The sequence below is a fragment of the Paramisgurnus dabryanus genome, chromosome 19 (assembly GCF_030506205.2).
Source record: "Paramisgurnus dabryanus chromosome 19, PD_genome_1.1, whole genome shotgun sequence".
In the NCBI taxonomy this organism is placed as follows: Eukaryota; Metazoa; Chordata; class Actinopteri; order Cypriniformes; family Cobitidae; genus Paramisgurnus; species Paramisgurnus dabryanus.
The window spans coordinates 5,674,927-5,694,548 of NC_133355.1; the positions used below are offsets into that span (position 1 = coordinate 5,674,927).

Here is a 19,622-nt window from a genome sequence, read left to right on the forward strand (position 1 = left end):
CCACACTCGGTTGAAGGTTTTGGGCAGTCTACCCCATCCTTCCAATTAGGGAAAAACAAAAACAGAACACATATTTTGCTGTGGTAAACCAAAAAGTTGTATTGTTCAAAATGTAGAATTTGTTATTTAAACCGTATTGTTTGGGAATGTTTATTGTCTATTTAAAGATAAATATTTTGTTATTTAATGTTTATGTTGCACCCCTTAAGGATTAAAAGAAAATTATTCTTATTTGGAAAGGGGGATGTAGTATTAGGTTATTTACGGTAGTTTTGGAATACACAGGAAACGGTAGTGACATATACTGTGTGTGTTACGGTACTGAATATATAATAAAGAGTTATCAGAAGTTATGGCTGGTTGTCGCATCGTCCTCCATTACAAAGGCTGTCGTTGTGCCTATTAAACAACAGAACACTGTGTGCATTACAGCTTTTCACACTACGCTTATGCGCTTTTAAACCGTTTCGTGTTAACCGTATTCGTGTTTCACGTTTAAAAAAACGCGCTATTTTTCACACAATTTACTTATCTGTATAGCGCTATTTTCACTGTCCTCAAAACAGGCTGATGTCTTCCTTGTTCTATGAGGTCCCTCCTTCAGAAATACGTAACGAGTTCTGATTGTGTAGTTTGTTGTGATTCGATAGCAGCTTAGCTTAGCTGAGCCGTTTGAGCCAAAGCTGGTGACTGACGTATTCATGTGGGCGGAGTTTAGTCAAAAAAACGTTTTACTGACGTCATTAAAGCAGGAAATAGAGGGTTGTAGCCCAAACCGGCCGTTCGCTGTCGGTTTGTAAAGAGGAATTCTGTTAAAGAAAATATAACGCCTGGCAGTGAACTTTGAGCTTTATCATTTTACAGGTATTATTTATGCTCTAACAGCAACATTACACACTAACTAGGGTTTTAAAAAATGGGATCAGGAAGAGCGTGACCTTTAAAACTTAAATACTGTCACCGATCTTAAATCAGGCAGTTTAAGTTCAATTTTTATTCAATCATGAATGTTGACCCAGAGTTTAGGAATGCACAGTGTGAAACCCCAGATTATGAATATCCAGGGTTATCTCTTAACCCCTGGTTAAGTATGAACAGTATGCAACATGAAACAGATAACTCAGGATTCCGTGTTCTTTGGGTTAACTATATCCAGTGCTCAAATTTCAGTGTAGCAGTTTTTAATTGATAATAGGTAATTCATATAATTCAATAACACATAATGAAAAAACAAGACACAAAGGCATCACGTTTGAACCAGTTTATTGGTTTTAAGCACTCAAGAGCTTTTGTGCTGTTTCTTGTTACACTTTTTCTCACTTTTTCTCGGTCACAGCCTTGCTGGTCGAGCTGACAACCACTCCATCACGCAGCTCTTCTACCATGGTAATAACTTTGCGTGTTGTTGTTGATGATGAGCCCCCTCCTGATGATGTTGAGGTTAAGGTTCTATAGTATAGAGAAACAATATGGATGTTTTAATGACAAATTGGGACATGAAATTTATTTTCTAAAAGCGGTTTTGATGAGACTCACCCAGAAGCTTCTCCATCCAGGAGTCTTCTGTATTCTGCGATCTCCATCTCCAGTCTGGCCTTAATATCCAGAAGCACCTGGTATTCCTGACTTTGACGCTCCAGATCTCCACGAAGTTTAATCAGCTGCTCTTCCGTGGATGTTACCTGACTCTGTAAGCGTGTTAACTGAGCAGAGTATCGGTTCTTCGTGTCTGCCAGAGTGGCTTCTAATGACGATTTCTGTAAGATAGAGATTATTATTCCATACGCTGCATGACAAGACAGAACAGCAATTATCTAAATCGATCTGATCGCATACGTACCATACTGAGTTGTGACTGTAGTTCAATTTCCAGTCCTTGGAGCGTGCGTTTAAGCTCTGTCAATTCCGTTTTTGTCGTTTGGATGACTTCTGTGCTTGTGGAGACTTCTTTGCTGATTTCTTCCGACTAAGAGAGAATCCGTAGCAAAGCAATTAGACTTTTGTTGTTGCCGAGAACAACACTTTTGACAAACATCAGGAGATTAGATTTTACCTTGGCCTGGAACCAGTTCTCAAGCTCTCTACGTTGTTTAGCTGCAATGGCCTCGTAATGCTCCCGGATTTCGGCCATGACTTTGGCGAGGTCTTCCTGTGGTGCTGCGTCGACCTCCACGTTGACCTGTCCACCCATCTGACCGCGTGCCGCCAAGAGTTCCTAAGGATGCAAAAATCTGTAAGCCTGACTTGCATCAAAACACATGACAGTGTTGAATCATTTTTGCCACATCTGTTACCTCCTCGTGGTTCTTCTTGAGGAAGATCAGCTCTTCTTTTAGACTCTCAATCTGCATCTCAAGATTAGATCTGTCCATTGTCAACTCATCCAGCGCTCTTCTCAAGCCAGCAATGTCTGCCTCGACCGACTGTCTCATGCTGAGCTCGTTCTCATATCTGCACAGAAATGCAATCGTTAGAAATTATCCAGATGTATAGTATTGATAGTGTATAGTTTTCATGTGGACTTACTTGACCCTAAAGTCATCTGCAGCCAGCTTAGCATTGTCAATGCTGAGGTAGATTCCTCCATTTATACGAGTTGCATCCTGGATCTTTAAGATAGGAAATTATAAACAGACGTGTTATAAACAATAGTTTTGTTATTCAAAATGTTTTTAAAACATGCAAACTTCTGCTTGCACTGTATTGACTTAACATTGTTCATATTTTTTGCACAATAGTCATTTTCCATTTAAGGGATGTTGTATGTATTATTGGTTTAAAGAATACTATTATAAAAGCACATACTTTGGCCTGGAGATCACTGATAGTGGTATAGTAGGCACTGTAGTCACGAGCAGCGGGCGATGTCTTGCTCTCCAGGAACTGGCGGATCTTCAGCTCAAGTTCAGCATTAGCCTTCTCAAGAGATCGCACCTTCTCCAAGTAGGTGGCCAGACGGTCATTGAGGTTTTGCATGGTGGCTTTCTCATTTGTAGACACATCCATGGAATCCTCCAGGTTGAAGCCACCACCAAATCCACCACCACCAAATCCACCACCACCAAATCCAGCACCCCCTCCATATCCAGAACCACCTCCATATCCGGAACCCCCTCCATATCCTCCTCCAGATGAGAAGGAACGTGAAGCAGAGGCACTGGAAATACGGGTACCAGACCCTCCGGCACCACCGTATACGCTGCCGGAACGCATGCTCCCTCCCATACGGCCGCCTCCTCCACCACCACCACCAGACGTGGAGAAGCGAGTGGACCCTCCTGATGAAAAACGCATAGACATGGTTCTGGAGAAGGTTTGTTGATGTTCTTTACTCTTGACTGGAAAGCATGTAAGAGTGAACTAAAATCAATCCATGATCCTTTTATGTGGAATAAACCAGGGAGGGAACCATCAGGATGGGCGTTTTGGGGAGAGAAAACATTGCTTCACTCTGCCATGCACGACCTCACATACACTCACCAAGCATTCGGAGAGCAGTATGGCATGAGCATATAATGATGTGCAAATGATAAAAACAACAAGTTTCTTTGTTTGGGTTGCATTAGCAGCTATGTGTTTACTATGAAGCCACTGCCAAACCGTTCCAAGTATGCACAAGCCTTGGATTTGGACTGCATTGTTCTTGATTTGGCAACGCTGCCATCAGGGAGTAGTCTGTACAAGGTGCACAAATGCCACCCATTAAATGTTGATGTGCTTGACAAGGAAGTAACCAAGTAAAACAGTAATCCAATATATGTAACAGCAAATAGTGTATTGCAGCTCTTTGCAATTCCTTTGCAATACTTTACTTTGCACCTCTAATACAGTTAGAAGGTTTTATGAGGTTTCGCCAAAATTATTTAATGTAAACTTATAAAGTTTATACAGAGGCATCTTTGTATGACACCAGAGCAAACAAGGCGTGGAATCACATATCCTCGCATACGAGGTCAAATGTAGTGCAAAAATATGCTCCTCTTATAATAAAAAAGCAATTTAATGAAATCTGAAAATAAATGAAAAGTGTAGATTACAGCTTTTTGTTTTTGCAGCGTTGAACATTACAATCAAGTGAATCAAACAGTGTTTTTGTCATTTATATTGTGTATATAGCCTACTTTAAGTAATTAAAAATTACATTAATTTTAAAACATAAATCAGGTGTAAATGCATTAATGGCACAATTTATCAGCATTAAAAAGAACATAAATAAACATAAAGTCCATTTCAGATGTTTTTTTCTGACAAAATTTCTGTTTAAATTAACTCATACATAAAAGTTAGTCAACATATTTATTATGGTGGTTTTTACATGAATGCAGGAGGGGCTCAGATTGCTGGGAGTGCTACGGAAAAGACTAAACGTAATGTCTGTTCTGCATACATTTCTGTCAGCTGTGCACACTTAAAAAAATAAACAATTGGACGCCCCAAAGTTCACACCAAAAGCACAATTCAACATGAATGTTGCATTTTTTTCTTTCACAGGTATTGCAAAACAACCTTTATTTCTTTTGTAGCTGAGGGGAAAACAGTGCCACATAAAGTCAAACAAGAAAAAACGAGAGTCATTGCCTTCAGGGTGCAAATAGTGAGACACACCCAGAAAACAAGCTGCAGCATGAACTATAGTGCATTTGTCATACACGCATGAGAACGTATAACAGAATGTGGAAATGAAGGATTTTATGGGTGCCGTTGTTTGCATATGGGTCAAGCGCTTTAACATCAAATCTACCCAACGTGTAAAGATAAGCCTTGCTGTTGTAGTCACTCGAAGAAGAACAAAGTACAAAAACAAAAAAGAATCAGACAGAGAAAAAATGGAAACACTTTATGGTAGTAAACGTTGATCATGCGATATGAGAACAAGGAAGCTCTTAAATACTTTAACCGGGCATTTGATAGGGTAGAAAAAAAGGGCAGCAGCAGAAAATAGAAAGTTTTAGTCAACTAAATCAAATGATTCTTCATTTTCCGATAATAAAAAATATAGTGCTGTTGTTTTCCTTGCACACAGGCTTGCTTTCATTATGTTGTGCTTATTTTGTGTTATGCACAGTACTTGTGCTTTTCATTAGTTGCACGTGTTCGTGTAATTTGGTATCACCTAAAAATTAAGTTGTTCTCCTACAGTGCAAAAGTTGATTCAACTTTTCACTTTTTACACTGTGTTTGTGTAACTGAAATGTTGTGTGTTCATGTTTTTGTAGTCTGTGTGGTTCGAGTTGTGTAGTCGGTCTATAATCGGTATCGATTATAATAATATTCTCTTGTTAGCAAATGGATCAGTTTGAGGTCCCTCGCTTTCAAAATTCTGCCCCACCCATTAGGCAAACATAACTTCTACTTTATAAAACCCATAGCAAGAGTGTTTATATTGAACATAGACCTGTAATGTAAACAAACAAAGCATTTATGAAGGTTGTGTCCCTGTGGAGGTGTATCGTCAGTCAGGTGGTGGATTACACTAAGTAAACCTTATAATTGTCCAAAATGTGATATTTCTTACAATTATTTATGGCTTGTAAGTATACGGATAATTCCCAGGTGCCTGCAACATTTTATTAAAAAATAATTTACACAGTTAAGGTATGATAAATAAACATATGAATGTCTAACACCAACAACAATTTGGTTGGTTATTAATATCAAGTCACTCTGAATTATTTAAAGCTGAATATGTGCAGACGACAAACACGGCTTGTGCCTCTGAAATTAAATATTTACGGAAACATAATACACCTTTACTAATTTTGATACACAAAAGAGAGACATCTGTGATATTCTCATCTCATCTTTGCTTCATTGTCAACTTTTTTTATTTCTAAATTGTACGATATTGCTCTATGCTCTAGTCTTTTTTTTTTATTCACAGACATCGAGCTATTATTATGAGTTATTCAATAACTGTTCTTTATTATAACACAAAAAAGCCTTTTGAATGTATTTGAATCGTGTTTGGATTACATTTCTCATTTGACTCCTTATAAGTATAAACCAAGTAAGCGTTAAGGACAGAGGGTGTGTCACATCAATGCAAAAGCTCAGGTTAGGTAACAATAGGGGACACATTCTTTCATTATTTCCCTCCAGGGTTCGACATGACCGCACAAGTATGAGCTCTGGGAAATGTGCTAGCGGTGGCCTCCGCCCTTTGTCAATCAACCTATTCAGTCTTTTTCACACATTCGCAAATGAACTTTCGATTTTATTTTAACAAAGCTATAAAAGAAAACGTGCGTTTGGTTCTTTGTTAAAGCTGTTTTGTGAGAAGCCATGCATTTCAGTTTTTGGTTGGAGGTGATGAAGTAAGCTAAACTTTGAAGTTTTGCTATTGTGTTTTAAAATCATGAATTCACTTTTGCAAACCATGCATATGCGGCACAGAAGTTTATATAGCATATCTGTGTTATACTTTGTACGGACGAAGCAAGAGACACAAAGATAAAGATCACACACATCTGTTAGTCGACCGTGTGTCATTGTGTCTTATCTGTGCAGGACTGATGACAAATATTTGTTTACCAAATGCATTTATGGGCCCTCCACCTAATATTTTTGACCCTATCATTACTTTTAACTTGATTAAACACATGAATATTTGCATTTCATACACTCTCAGAAATGAAGGTATGAAGCTGTCACTGGGACTTCATTAAAAAGTTCTTAATATGTACCATTTTGTTATAGATGGGTACCTTTGAGGTACCTTTTTAGGTGTACTTTTTGAAAAGGTACCGTCCCAGTGACAGCTTTTGTACCTTCTTGTATTGCATGTAGGTCTCATGTCCCTTTCAAAGGTTAAGGGGATCATGAAAGTAAAGGTGTATGATTGTCCAGAGGAATTTTAGGGTGTGTTAAAAATAGCCACGTAATAATCTTACATTGGGCAACAAGGAAGTAGACTATAGAAGCTTCTTGTGTTTTCTTTATCTTTCCCCATGACAGCTACAACAACATGAACAAAGATAGGAGGGAACACGAGAATTGTTTGATTTTAATCTTCAACTGTTATATATGCACTGTCAAAACAAGCTGAGATTTCAGTTTAATTTTTTTATTCATTGGACAACCCACTCCTTACCCTGTTAAGGCCAAAAACTGCAGTTTAACACTGGGTGCATGTACTGTATCTCCTACAAGGATATTTATATTGGTTACTATAAAAAGCAAACTGCTGGAGTGTTCATGTAGTCCTACAAGCTTCTGTTGTTGTCTTGTTTAAGGACAACAGGATTGTTTCTCAAATCAATATTAGTTATCATTGCTATAAATGACCCTTACTGTCTGTTAATCTGTTATCTTATTGAATTAAAAAACAAAGCTGAGAGCTGTGGTGAATAGGGATGGGACGGCATGAAAATGTCATATCATGATTATAGTGACCAAGGTTATCGCTGTTATCAATACTATCATGGTTTTGTTAAAACGAGATTGAAATGTTCAAAAAGATCTTATACATACACTGAAAACATTTGAACAAGTTTATCACAATTTAATATTTCATGTCCCTGAAATTATCTCTGTGGTAAAAAAAAACCTGTCTTATAAGTTTACCGTGAATGAATACAATACATTATCCCCTAAATGCCTTCTTGTGCAAAAAACTGTGTGCGCCTGCGTCAAACTGATTCTGGCTGGACAGGATTTACCGCGAGTTTCAAAATCACGGTAATCAAACACGGTTGTAATGATAATATAATAATACTAACCTTCGGGACATTTTATCGTGGTTTATGAAACCGGTAATCGTCCAATCCCTAGTGGTGAATAAAGTAACAGTATTGATAATGACATGGCAGCTGCACCTTATTTAGATAATACACCTTCTATTAACCCTTACGAAAATTAACCATGGTTTTACTACAGTTAAAAAAAAAATAACATGGTTACTGTAGTAAAACTATAGTAACTACAAAATAACCATGGTTTTGACAATCATGGTTTTCAAAAACCATAGTTAAACCATACTTTAGGATTACTACATATTTTAGTGTAGTAAAACCATGGTTTTGCTGAAAGTAATCAATACACCAAAAAAAACATGGTTACTACCTTTTTACCACAATAAAACCTTGGTTAATTTTCGTAAGGGAAGATATAAGAATGATTTAGTGCTATTTCTGTAAGCCCATAATTTAAGTTTATTAAAGCATATGGTAACTCGCTGCCCTAGAAATTTAGATTTTTCTTTGTTTATCAAACAAGTAACTTTAATTGAAATGTAATTAAGATTGTTGAACAGTCAATTTTAATTTTTCATTCACTGAATGTAAAATGTCTCATTCCAGTAATACATTTCCTGTTCTACAAATAATTAACATGATAAACTTTATTTCACATGACTTTTGACATAGTTTTATAAAACTTGTAACTCTGCAAGTATAAAATTCTTTGCTGCCTTAAATATTTTGTTTAATCAACTCAGATTTACAAGTAATTTCAACTTACTATTATTTAACTTGACTAGAGATGAGTTGTTATAACTTATTACAGTTTTTTTTAATTGTTAAAACACATTTTTTGAAACCATCACTCATTTTCTCAAAACCTTAAACACAAATCCCAATTTTAAACAAAATTCACAGAACCCATGACTCTTCCAGCAAAATCAAACAATTCCTTCAAAACCATTTTACTTGTACTCAAAATCAAACTAAGCTTTCAAATCATACACACATAAGTCTATAATATAAAACACTACAGAGCATCCATTAGACACTACCTTAAAAAATGGAAAACACAACATCCAGGACATCTGCTTACAGAAAAATACATGTTTATTGTACATAACAACACACTTGACAAATACTGTTAAAAATCTCTATTACTGTAATCACAAGTTTAGTTCAGTAAATATAGTGTATACTTTACTGTAAGTACTGCAAGTAATAGTAAATTTTCAAAATGACTGAAGCAGCACTTGTATTTTGTAAAAAGTCAGCAATCCAACTGCAAATTTTGCCAATTGCATTGTCTCTGGTGTCCTTTTCTTCCTCATACTCTTCATCTACCTCTCAGACTGTTTCCAATTCACACAATTGGTAAAAAATACCATTAGATAAAAGTGTGTAGAATTTTGAGTTGTTGTGTTTACTCGATGATAACAGTGTTGTAGTTGTGTTCAACTTTTGCCTGCCTGTGTTTAGCATTTATAAAACAAGTGCATTGCAGTGTGAAATGTGTGTTTTAGTGAGAAGTTTGTGTTTAGAATTTTGCAAAAAGAGTGCATGATTTGACAGATGTGTTCAGGCCGCTATGAATTTGGTTCAGAGATTGGAGTTTAGTGTTTTAGCAATTCAAAAAAACTGTAAATATAGTTAAAATCAGGACTTTGAACCAGATTTTTTCCCCAATTGGTTTGTTCAGAACAGAAACCGTATTTTATCGTTTCCGGCTTCTGGTTTAACCCTAAAATTGACTATCCTGAACTGGTTAGAACAAAAAATAAAGTTCTTGAACCGGTTAATAACGTTCCATGTTAGCTGTGGGACATAAAAATCAGTAGGCTGATTATTAGGACATTTAAACTTTAAATATTAGTCTACATAATTTTCCTTAAGTCTCTATCTTGTCATCAAACATTAAAAAAGGCTACATTATGTAAGCGGCATAACTGTAATTCTGACATGCCTACATTTGTCGAGTGCATTAAACACACCCACACACACAGACGGAGGACGAGGTGGTGATGGCGCAGTGGATAAGACACACGCCTTTGGTGTGAGAGACCAGGGTTTGAATCCACTGTGACACACATGTGTCCCTGAGCAAGACACTTAACCCCTAGTTGCTCCAGAGGCGTGCAACCTTTGACGTATATAGCAATTGTAAGTTGCTTTGGATAAAACCGTCAGCTAAATGAATAAGTAAGGACGAATTACAAATGCCGCTTCGGTGAAGAAGGTGCAGCATAAACAGTTCCTCCACATAAAGTGAAAATTACGTTCTTTTTCAGTGCTTTATTCGTCAAATGTATTTTAATGGACTACAGTATGAGACACAGTAGCACAACTCTCTTTCAAGTTTATATATCAAGAGTTCTGATCTTTGAAGGCCATAGGGAGAATCACGTTTGATTGGAGTTGGACCGGACACATTCAACCGCATGTGCGTCTGTGCGTACAGAAAATTGCTCAATTTCGCGCCTTTTTGTGGTTAAATTGCGTAAAATCACTTAACAAGGTTACGTCTTTCAAACACGTGCAAATTATCAACTTTCACCCTATTTTAATTTGCGTATTATTCCACGAATTGTAAGCGAGCCGAACCGTGGGTCGTGATCTGTATGGATCAACTGCGATCCGTTACACCACTAATTAGTAGCCCTATTAAAACAAACATCTTGAGATACTTGGTAGTCCACAATATTTCCCTCTTATGATTAGAGACTTGGGCTTGAAGCTTCTCATTTCTCCGGAAGTGAACTTCATCGAGTATTGCACAGAAATTTTGCCAAAGAAAGAAAAAAATAACGGTATCAATCGGTTACCATTATTTTGAATAAAAGATTCTGTTCCGGAACATATCTTTTTTTGTAAGTTTCTGGTTTTGTTTCTTTTCTTTGCAAAACATAAAAAGTTTCTGGTTTTCGTTCCGTGAACCGGTTCAAAGCCTTGGTTAAAAGTCAAGTATCAACTAATCTCTTGTCAAGATAAATAATAGTTAAAGTTAAAATGACTTGTAAAGCTGAGTTGATTAAACAAACAAAAAAAAGATAAGGCAGCAAAGTTTTTTTACTGTGAAAAAGAGACCACATTGCAAAGCAAAGCAAAGTCTTCAACTTCACTTATCACACAAATCTCAATGACGGTGACAGTAATTAAATCTCATGAAGTGAAAAAATGAGCTCTTAACTTCACAACAAAAATAATAACCAACAATGATAACAAAAATGCTGCAGTTGTATTAATAAAAACAGCAAAACAACTGTCGTATAACATTAGCCGTATAATTTATGCATGATGGGTGAAATTGTCAAATCCACAGATTTAAATAAGCTAAAATAGGTGTTCAAATGTCTTATTAAATGAGAGAAATCATGCAAACTGTGCATTAAACTAAAACACTTGAGTAATGGAGAGTATATTTCAAGGTGTACTTATTTATTTAAGTTAAAACAACATCAGGTTAACAGATTAACGTGGCTCATGTATTTGGTGTTTATGAAAATAATATCTGTAAAGATCTGTTCATTCATGGTGTTACTTGTTCAAATTGCATTCATTCAAAAGTGCGAAAAGTTAGCCTTTATGAAACTCTGCACATCTCAGTGTTTTGTGAAATTAATGATTATTTTTTTCTTGTTCAGAAAAGTTGTTATTACAACGAATCCGTTTAATCATTTAGGTGAAAAGACATTTGAGATCGTCCACATTGTCCTGCTGTTTTTTGGCTCTGTGTGTGGCTCTTTATGAGTTTGAAGCAGGTTAGCGTATGAGAACAGAGGGTGTGTCGGATAAATTCAGAGAATAGGGCAGGTAACACACAGAGACTATCAAGGGTACAGACTTTATTCGCTTCTGCCTCAGGGTTTGGCAAGGGAACAGTATGACAGTACACATGTGTGATAAGTTCTCTACACCCAACATCAATCAATCAATCGACCTATTCATTCACACACTCTCTTTAAAGTCTTGCGAAATCTTTTTCTCGTCTTGTGGTTAAAGCTTAAGAAGGTTTCTTGGGGTCACGTACAAATATGGTGCACGTATGCATCTCTGCTTTCCAGATGTGACAGAGGAAGCCAAGCCCTGAATTGAATGCCTTCTGTAACTGTTGTTTTTAATTAATTGTTTTATCTGTTTTTTTATTTTGTGCTTGTCTCACATTTAAAGAAATGCACATTAAAGCTTAAAAAAGTTTAAAAGTCTGTTGTTGACCAAATACATTTATATTCATTCGTCTACTTGATTTGCAACTGTAAGATTTTAATACGATTTATAAATTAAACTCTCAGAGACTTACTTTAACTTAATAAAATAGGTAAAAAAATGTATGTCAATTTATTAAGTCAAATTAAATAGTAAGTTGCAAAACCAAGTTGTTTTAACTTCATGCTGCATTTATAAGCAGTGCACAAACCAAACAGCACTGCGAGTAATCTTTCATTTTATGTTTCAAACAGTAATAGAGAAAAGTTATGGATTGCATCTTATAATGGAAATGTATTTTTTTTTTCTTTTGACATCTTTAATCTGATTTATGGGAGACCAGGGAGTGCTTTAACGCCATTACTTTAACCTACAATACAGTGGTGACATAACTACACACCCACCATCCTCCTGAGTTGACATTATGGAGTGTAAATCTTCTTACAAATAGGCATTGCACACCAAACTTTGAGGTGGGAAATTATGTCTACAATTACTGTGTACTCATATATTTGTGCAAACGTACACGGGTAAAAGATAAGTTTTGAAATATTTTCATTTGAAGAAGATAAATATGGAAAGATAAAATTATTTGAATCTAAGACATGGTTACAAAACACACAGTTACAGTTTTACACAAAAGCACTGCTTAATCTCCCGTGTATCAGTTTGAAATCATTTTAAAATTAGTATGTAATGCTCTCCAGATCAGATTCAGTATGCTTTTGATGTGCAAGTTTTAACTTGCATTTATAAGCTTGGCACAGTGCCGAAAGTTGGTACTCTGCCATTTTGTCATTGAATTATGTGCCAATATCTCATAGATGTGTGCAAGTTATTCTGCATACGCCATCCAACTAAATGTTGCTTTTAGGACTTCCATAGAATAACGTGTTGAATGTAAAACTGTTAGAACACTATTGTTAACCAAAGGGGAAAGTAACGGTCGCATTTTAACAGTTTTGAGTTCTTATTAATGTTATTGCGTGACTTTATTAATGGGAATATTGTAAAAAAATTGTTACTATGCATGCATTATTACGTTTTCCTGCTTCTAATTAAAAATATATATTCACTACTAGGTACAAAAGCTGTCACTGGGGCAGTACTCTTTCAAAAAGTAAAACTTTTTAGCTAGAGATCCTGTGATAATCGGTATCGGACCGATTATTTGCAGATAGTCATAACCGATGTAAGAGAAAAGGAAAATGCAATGAATTTCATTTATATGAATGAAGAACATTCCAAAAATTTTATCTTTAGAATTTAATTAATGCAAGTTAATAAAACCACTCAAATGAAGTATCGGCATCAGTATCTGAATAATCGGTATCAGGGGGAAAATTTTGGTGCATCTCTACTAAAAAGTGCTTATTAAAACCTCACAGGTACATATTGATACTTCACCGCTACATATCTGTTTCTAATTCGTACATATTAGGAACTTTGTAGAGAGCATAGTCCCAGTGCTTGTGTAAGTTGTTCAGATATAGCGAGCCCAATTTACATTTACATGTTTGCAATTCATAAATAAACTTTTAAGCCTTATATCATCAGATTGTATATTTTGTTTAAAATGATAGAAAACAATGTTGTCAATTGTTAGGTGACCTCGTGATAAGTTGGTCAAAAGTAATAAAAAAAATGTCTGAGCAAAGTGAAACTAAATCTGAGAAAAAAGCTCTACAACTAGGCCTATATGTTTGTGTACCATGTTTAATGTTTTGACATTTAATGCCACGAAATTGTATTTAAAAAGTAGTTTCATTGTTCAGATAGCACTGAACAGAAAGATCGTGTGACAGAACATTCATGAAAACTGCCCAAGGGTGTTGTAGAAATTGTAGGTGTTGTTAAAGCCTGTTCTGTTTTGCCCATGTTACAGCGCACCTGTAAATCCCCTAAGGCAAAAATTCCACAATGTGCACATAACGCCTTAGCAAGAAAGATAAAACTTATAAAACAAACCTAAAAAAAAGGTGTTTGAGTAAAGGTTGGGTAATGGTCATTCTTCAGACAAAACAATAAGCAGCAGTGCATACCAATGCAAGATGGGTCAAAAATAGTACACTTGGTTTTACATTATGGGCACTAAAAGCACTCCAAGCGGATCGGGGTCAGTTTCATATTCAAGTAGTTTTATAATGGCAAACCACAGTGTTGTATCACTCATGTAATTTTGCAAGCAACAGGCATCTGATTAGTAAAAAAAATACAGTGGGGAGAACAAGTATTTGATACACTGCCGATTTTGCAGGTTTTCCTACTTACAAAGTAAGTAGAGGTCTGGTATTTTTATCATGCATCAACTGTGAGAGACAGAATCTAAAACAAAAATACAGAAAATCACTTTGTATGATTTTTAATAATTAATTTGCATTTTATCACATGACATAAGTATTTGATCACCTACAAACCAGGATGAATTCTGGCTCTCAGAGACCTGTTAGTTTTTCTTTAAGAAGCCCACCTGGGGCCGGTTGCACCAGCTGTGGTTAAGTTACAACAAAGCAAATGGGCACTAAGTTACAACTTACGCACTACTAAATGTTTTTTCGTTGCACCATTAAACTTAGTTTAAACGTAACAATACGTTGTAACTAAATATTTACGGAAGCCTCTGCCCATGAATAACTGTCGGAATAAGATGTCACATCAATGAGCTCAGAATTGATTATGAAGAGCCGCAAGTTCGTCAACGAGTTTTCATGAACTGTTTTGTTTTCTTTGCATCCAGGAATTAAAATAATTTCTTAATGACTGAAATTTTTCTTCCTGTTTATTTTCTCCTCCATGTGTGAGATAGATATTTTCAATTAAAAGTGTGACGTTTTGAGTTTGATAATGTTTGCTTTTTAAAATTTGTCTTTTTTAACTTTCAGCTTAGGCCAGTCAAGAATGAGTTTGAAATTAATGCTGTTCAGACTAGTTCCTGTTTACCTAATAGAACCCTTACGAAAATTAACCATGGTTTTACTACAGTTAAAACCAAAAAACTATGGTTACTGTAGTAAAACTCCTACACACTTCCGCAAAATTTCATTTTCCTTCAGTACTACGTCTGGGATATCGGTCTATTCTAGCATTTTTATGAGAAATCAAATTTTTGTAGGACCAATCAGCGAACAGAGGGAGTGGCTGAGAACGATGACGTTGATGTTGTGCATCAGTTTGAGTTGTAGTTCAGTAATGGCAGCGGAGAAAGACGTGAGATAAAAGCTATTCGGTCCGTTGTTGCAAAACTGCCAAATATACGGAAGTTAAAGCCGGAGCAAGAACAATATTTGCTAAATTTTGTTGGTCTGATCATTTGGATCATCCGGCTGGTTTTGGTGCATGATATACATCACGACCACACGTTAGCGATCGCCTATGGCAGATCCTGAGTGACTCTGGGCAGATCCAATTGTGTTGAACTTTAACAGAGTACCCGCCTCCAAAGAATTAAACGTTTATCAATCGAGGCCACACTCTCTGTACAAATAAAATGTACGAGAGTCTTGTAGAACCAGGCTAGTAAAACCATAGTAACCACATTATTATCATGGTTTTGACAATTTTTGTGAGGGAAGGCTTGTGATTGGATGAAGCAAAATAGACGTCATTCTATGCGACAACGCATTACTTTACGGAGAGCTTACGACCTACTATATAGCTATGTTCTGCCTTAAGAACAAATGGTCTGACAAATTGTCAGAAAGTATGTTTGATTAATAAAATATCTCTTATTTCCTCTCTCTTTTTGCCAGTATCAGCCAGAGGAAGATGTACACCAGGAGAAAAGTCAACAAACATTAACACAGCCAACTACACCTGTTTAAACCCGTTACCTGTATAAAAGACACCTGTCCATACACTCAATCAAACAGACTACAAACTCTCCACAGTGGCCAAGACCAGAGAGCTGTGTATGGACATCAGGGATAAAATTATAGACATGCACAAGGCTGGGATTAGCTACAGGGCAATAGGCAAGAAGCTTGGTGAGAAGGCAACAACTGTTGGCGCAATTATTAGAAAATGGAAAAAGTTCAAGATGACGGTCAATCTCCCTCGGTCTGGGGCACCATGAAAGATCGCACCTCGTGGAGTATCACTGATCATGAGGAAGGTGAGGTATCAGCCCACAACTACACGGCAGGACCTGGTCAATGACCTGACGAGAGCTGGGACCACAGTTTCAAAGGTTACCATTAGTAACACACTACGCCGGCATGGATTTAAATACTGCAGGGAAAACAAGGTCCCCCTGCTTAAGCCAGCGCATGTCCAGGCCCGTCTCAAGTTTGCCAGCGACCATCTGGATGATCCAGAGGAGGAATGGGAGAAGGTAATTTGGTCTGATGAGACAAAAATAGAGCTTTTTGGGGTAAACTCGACTCGCCGTGCTTGCAGGAAAAAGAAGGATGAGTGCAACCCCAAGGACACCATCCCAACCGTGAAACATGGAGGTGGAAACATCATTCTTTGGGAATGCTTTTCTGCAAAGGGGACAGGACGACTGCATCGTATAAAGGGGAGGATGGATGGGGCCATGTATTGCGAGATTTTGGGCAACAACCTTCTTCCCTCAGTAAGAGAATTGAAGATGGGTAGTGACTGGGTTTTTCAGCATGTAAATGAAACATAAAGTGTTTTTATAATGTTCAATATCCGTGTAGATCCTGTTTTTTGATTGGATAGGTAGCAAATGACCAACCAAAATTTGTAGGAAATTTCTGTGCACAATCTCTGGCCAGTTGCATGAACATAGCCACTAAGTTAAGATTCTTTTTTTTTTAAGAACTAATCTTCTACGTTACACTGCAAAAAATGATTTTCAAGAAAAAAATTGTAGTATTTTTGTTTTGTTTTCAGTAAAAATATCTAAAAATTCTTAAATTAAGATTTTTAAGTTTAAGCTTTTTCTTTATGAACAAAACGACCCAAGAAAATAAGTCTAGTTTTTAGATCAAAAATATCAAATTTAAGTGATTTTGTGCATAAAACAAGCAAAAAAATCTGCCAATGGGGTAAGCAAGAAAATCTTGAACATTAAAATAAGAATTCTTAGATATTTTTTACCGAAAACAAGACAAAAATACTAAGATTTTTTTTTTTTTTTTTGCAGCGTAGGATTAAAAGTCTTACTTTTCAGCTTCAAAATAGACCAATTTACCTTTTAAAACTGACTTTAAAAAGTTAGGACCAGTCTTAAGGAAAAAACAAGATGACTAACTTTGTAAGCAGTCTAAGTTTATGCGACCAGCCACTGGTAACAAAGTCTCAATAATCTGAAAGATTGCAGATGAAATCTGAAATTTTTTTGCTTTGAAAAGCAGATCAAGATATAATCAAAACACTTTAGGTGATGAAATTCATGTTTTAATTGCTTTCCAATAAATCAATATTCATCTGGATGAGATGCCAACACAAGGGCTTATATTAAAAAACCTGCGGTTTGATAATTCTTGCAAGGATCTTCATGTACCCACAACGGCAGTCAGCAAACAGTTGTTGACTTGCCATCAGAGGCGTCGAACTGGGGGTAAAACCAGTACTGATTACCAGGGCCCCCTAGGAAGAGAGGGCCCTTGAAAAGTCTGAAATATATTATGGGGGTGGGGCATGGGGGCCCATCAGAACTGCCTACTGTATGCATAGGGCCCGAGGTCTTGTTCAACGCCCCTGCTTGCCATGCAAATTGTCTCACTCTCACTGAAACTAATAAGCAAACACACTGCTCCAACCAGTTCTTCCCGTTACCTGTCCTTCGTTGTATTTGCTTTGCTCGTCGTTTGCATTTCGTGCACGGAGTCTAAAGTGGCTATTTTGTATTTTTATCATACCTAACATTTTCAACTCAACACACGCATTCCACTCGATCATCAAACCTAATGGAAAAAATGTACTGTGTTTTCATAAGGTCGGATTCCTTGCATACTCCTAACAACTGCCATAAAGAGATCCTGATACAAATAAACCGTTCTCCACAGAAACCTTATCTTGATTGCAAGTAACTATACAAGTTGCATGATTTTTTATGCATTTCACTGCAATGCCTCAGAGAAACTGGGTTTATTTCTATTAGCTCACTTAATTAATTATTATTGTGCATTTTTAGTTCATTAATGTTCTCAAGAAGAACATAAAGAATAAGATTGGTTTTCAAAAGATTATTAGGACTTGGTCATGCTACTTTTGATCTACATGCATTTCTATGCAAAGCTTTTTGTTTGGAATAATTTGTACTAATTGAGTTTATTTGTTAGCAAAGTACCAAAGCATTTTTTCTCATTAACACTTCTTTTACTCTGTGTTATTTTATCAGATTTGAATAAAAAATATAAGAAGCTTATACAGTATAAGATAAAATTCATTGGGTGGGGCATTCTTGAAGCAGTGCTAGCCATAAATCTTGTTCTTATCTGACCAAAAAGAAACCCGATTTTCAGGTCCCATCATTCTTTTGTCAAAAACCAGATACTTCAATGGACTTTAGTCCAGTAAGTATTTTGTGCAGCCGCCTAAGCGATCTTTAATTCTTCTTCAAATATTTGGCCTGTCTATAGCTTATCTGGTTAATGTCTTTATTTGCACAATAAAGTTTGAGGGATAGGAAATATCAAAGGGAGTGACCGGGGAAATAACCGAGTGATTGGATAAAGCCTCCGCTTTAATAATTGTGCCAGTGGGCGCTGCTACTTCATCTAAACAAGAGTTTTTCAATCCTTTGTGATCTCTCTTGTATCTAACACCTGATTAAATTTATTCAAAAGTTGCTTCACGACCTGAACTGGGTGTGTCAGATTAGTGATTGCAGTTCTACAACCTTTGAATAGTGTTATGTTTCTTCTGTCTCATTCATGCATTTAGTTTTCCACACATGTGCTTTGTATTCCTGGTTGTTTAAGAAGAGAACTGGCAAATGCTAATGAACAATTTAGGTGGATATATGTATCTTTCTTTCTTTCTTTATACTTTATTGTCTCATTTCTCTTTCAAAACACAGCTAGTGCGAATATAACCAGCTGACAAACAGGGTTAAGAACCCAATTACAATATACACAAAATCCACAAAAAATAACACTAGTTACCAAATACACAATCTCTAAAACGTGTTTTAAAAATTTGTTTTGTCCCTATTCAACATTCTAATTGCAGAGGGAACAAATGAGTTTTTAAGACGGTTAGACTTACACAATGGGACTCTATAACGTTTTCCAGAGGGCATTAAGTGAAAGTTTGTATGTTAAATGTGTGTCTCATCAGCAACAATTTTCCTAGCGTGATTTAAAATCGATACATAATACAACTCTTGTACGTTCCATTTAATTGTAAAAAGTTCCTGTCGCACCAGCAAACAAATTTATCAACAGCAGAGAAGTATTCTGTAATATTTGTTTGCCTGGTCAGTACACTGAGAACAGCTGTGTCATCAGAGTATTTTATAAAAAACGTATTGTCTTGACTAGCGACACACTCATAATGTAAATAAAATAGGTGAGCTAACGCAACCCTGCGGTGCCCCCGTATTTGTAGTTTCCACTTTTGAGTAGGAATTATTGACCCTGACCTGTTTACGTTTGGTACCAGTATGTACATCTGAGGTACTAATATGAATTCTTCAGGTGTCTTTTTTTGAAAGGGTACCGCCCTAGTGACAGCTAGGAACCATTTTTCTGACAGTGTGTAACTATAGTGATCTGTGGTTTTATGAGTAAAGTGCCCCACTTAGTGGCCACAACAAAAATTGAGTTTTTT

At 36.3% G+C, this 19,622-nt stretch overlaps 1 protein-coding gene across 1 annotated transcript; it reads right to left on the minus strand.

The window, feature by feature from the left end:
• Positions 1 to 1,246: 1,246 nt before the first annotated feature.
• On the minus strand, positions 1,247 to 3,365 carry LOC135775722 (keratin, type I cytoskeletal 50 kDa-like). The gene is made up of 7 exons (XM_065286163.1): positions 2,806 to 3,365; positions 2,527 to 2,609; positions 2,295 to 2,451; positions 2,054 to 2,215; positions 1,841 to 1,966; positions 1,537 to 1,757; positions 1,247 to 1,449 (listed from the first exon to the last, which is right to left on the minus strand). The coding sequence occupies exons 1-7, from the start codon at positions 3,298 to 3,300 to the stop codon at positions 1,317 to 1,319; spliced, it is 1,377 nt and encodes a 458-aa protein (XP_065142235.1). The 5' UTR covers positions 3,301 to 3,365; the 3' UTR covers positions 1,247 to 1,316.
• Between the last annotated feature and the right edge of the window lie 16,257 nt (positions 3,366 to 19,622).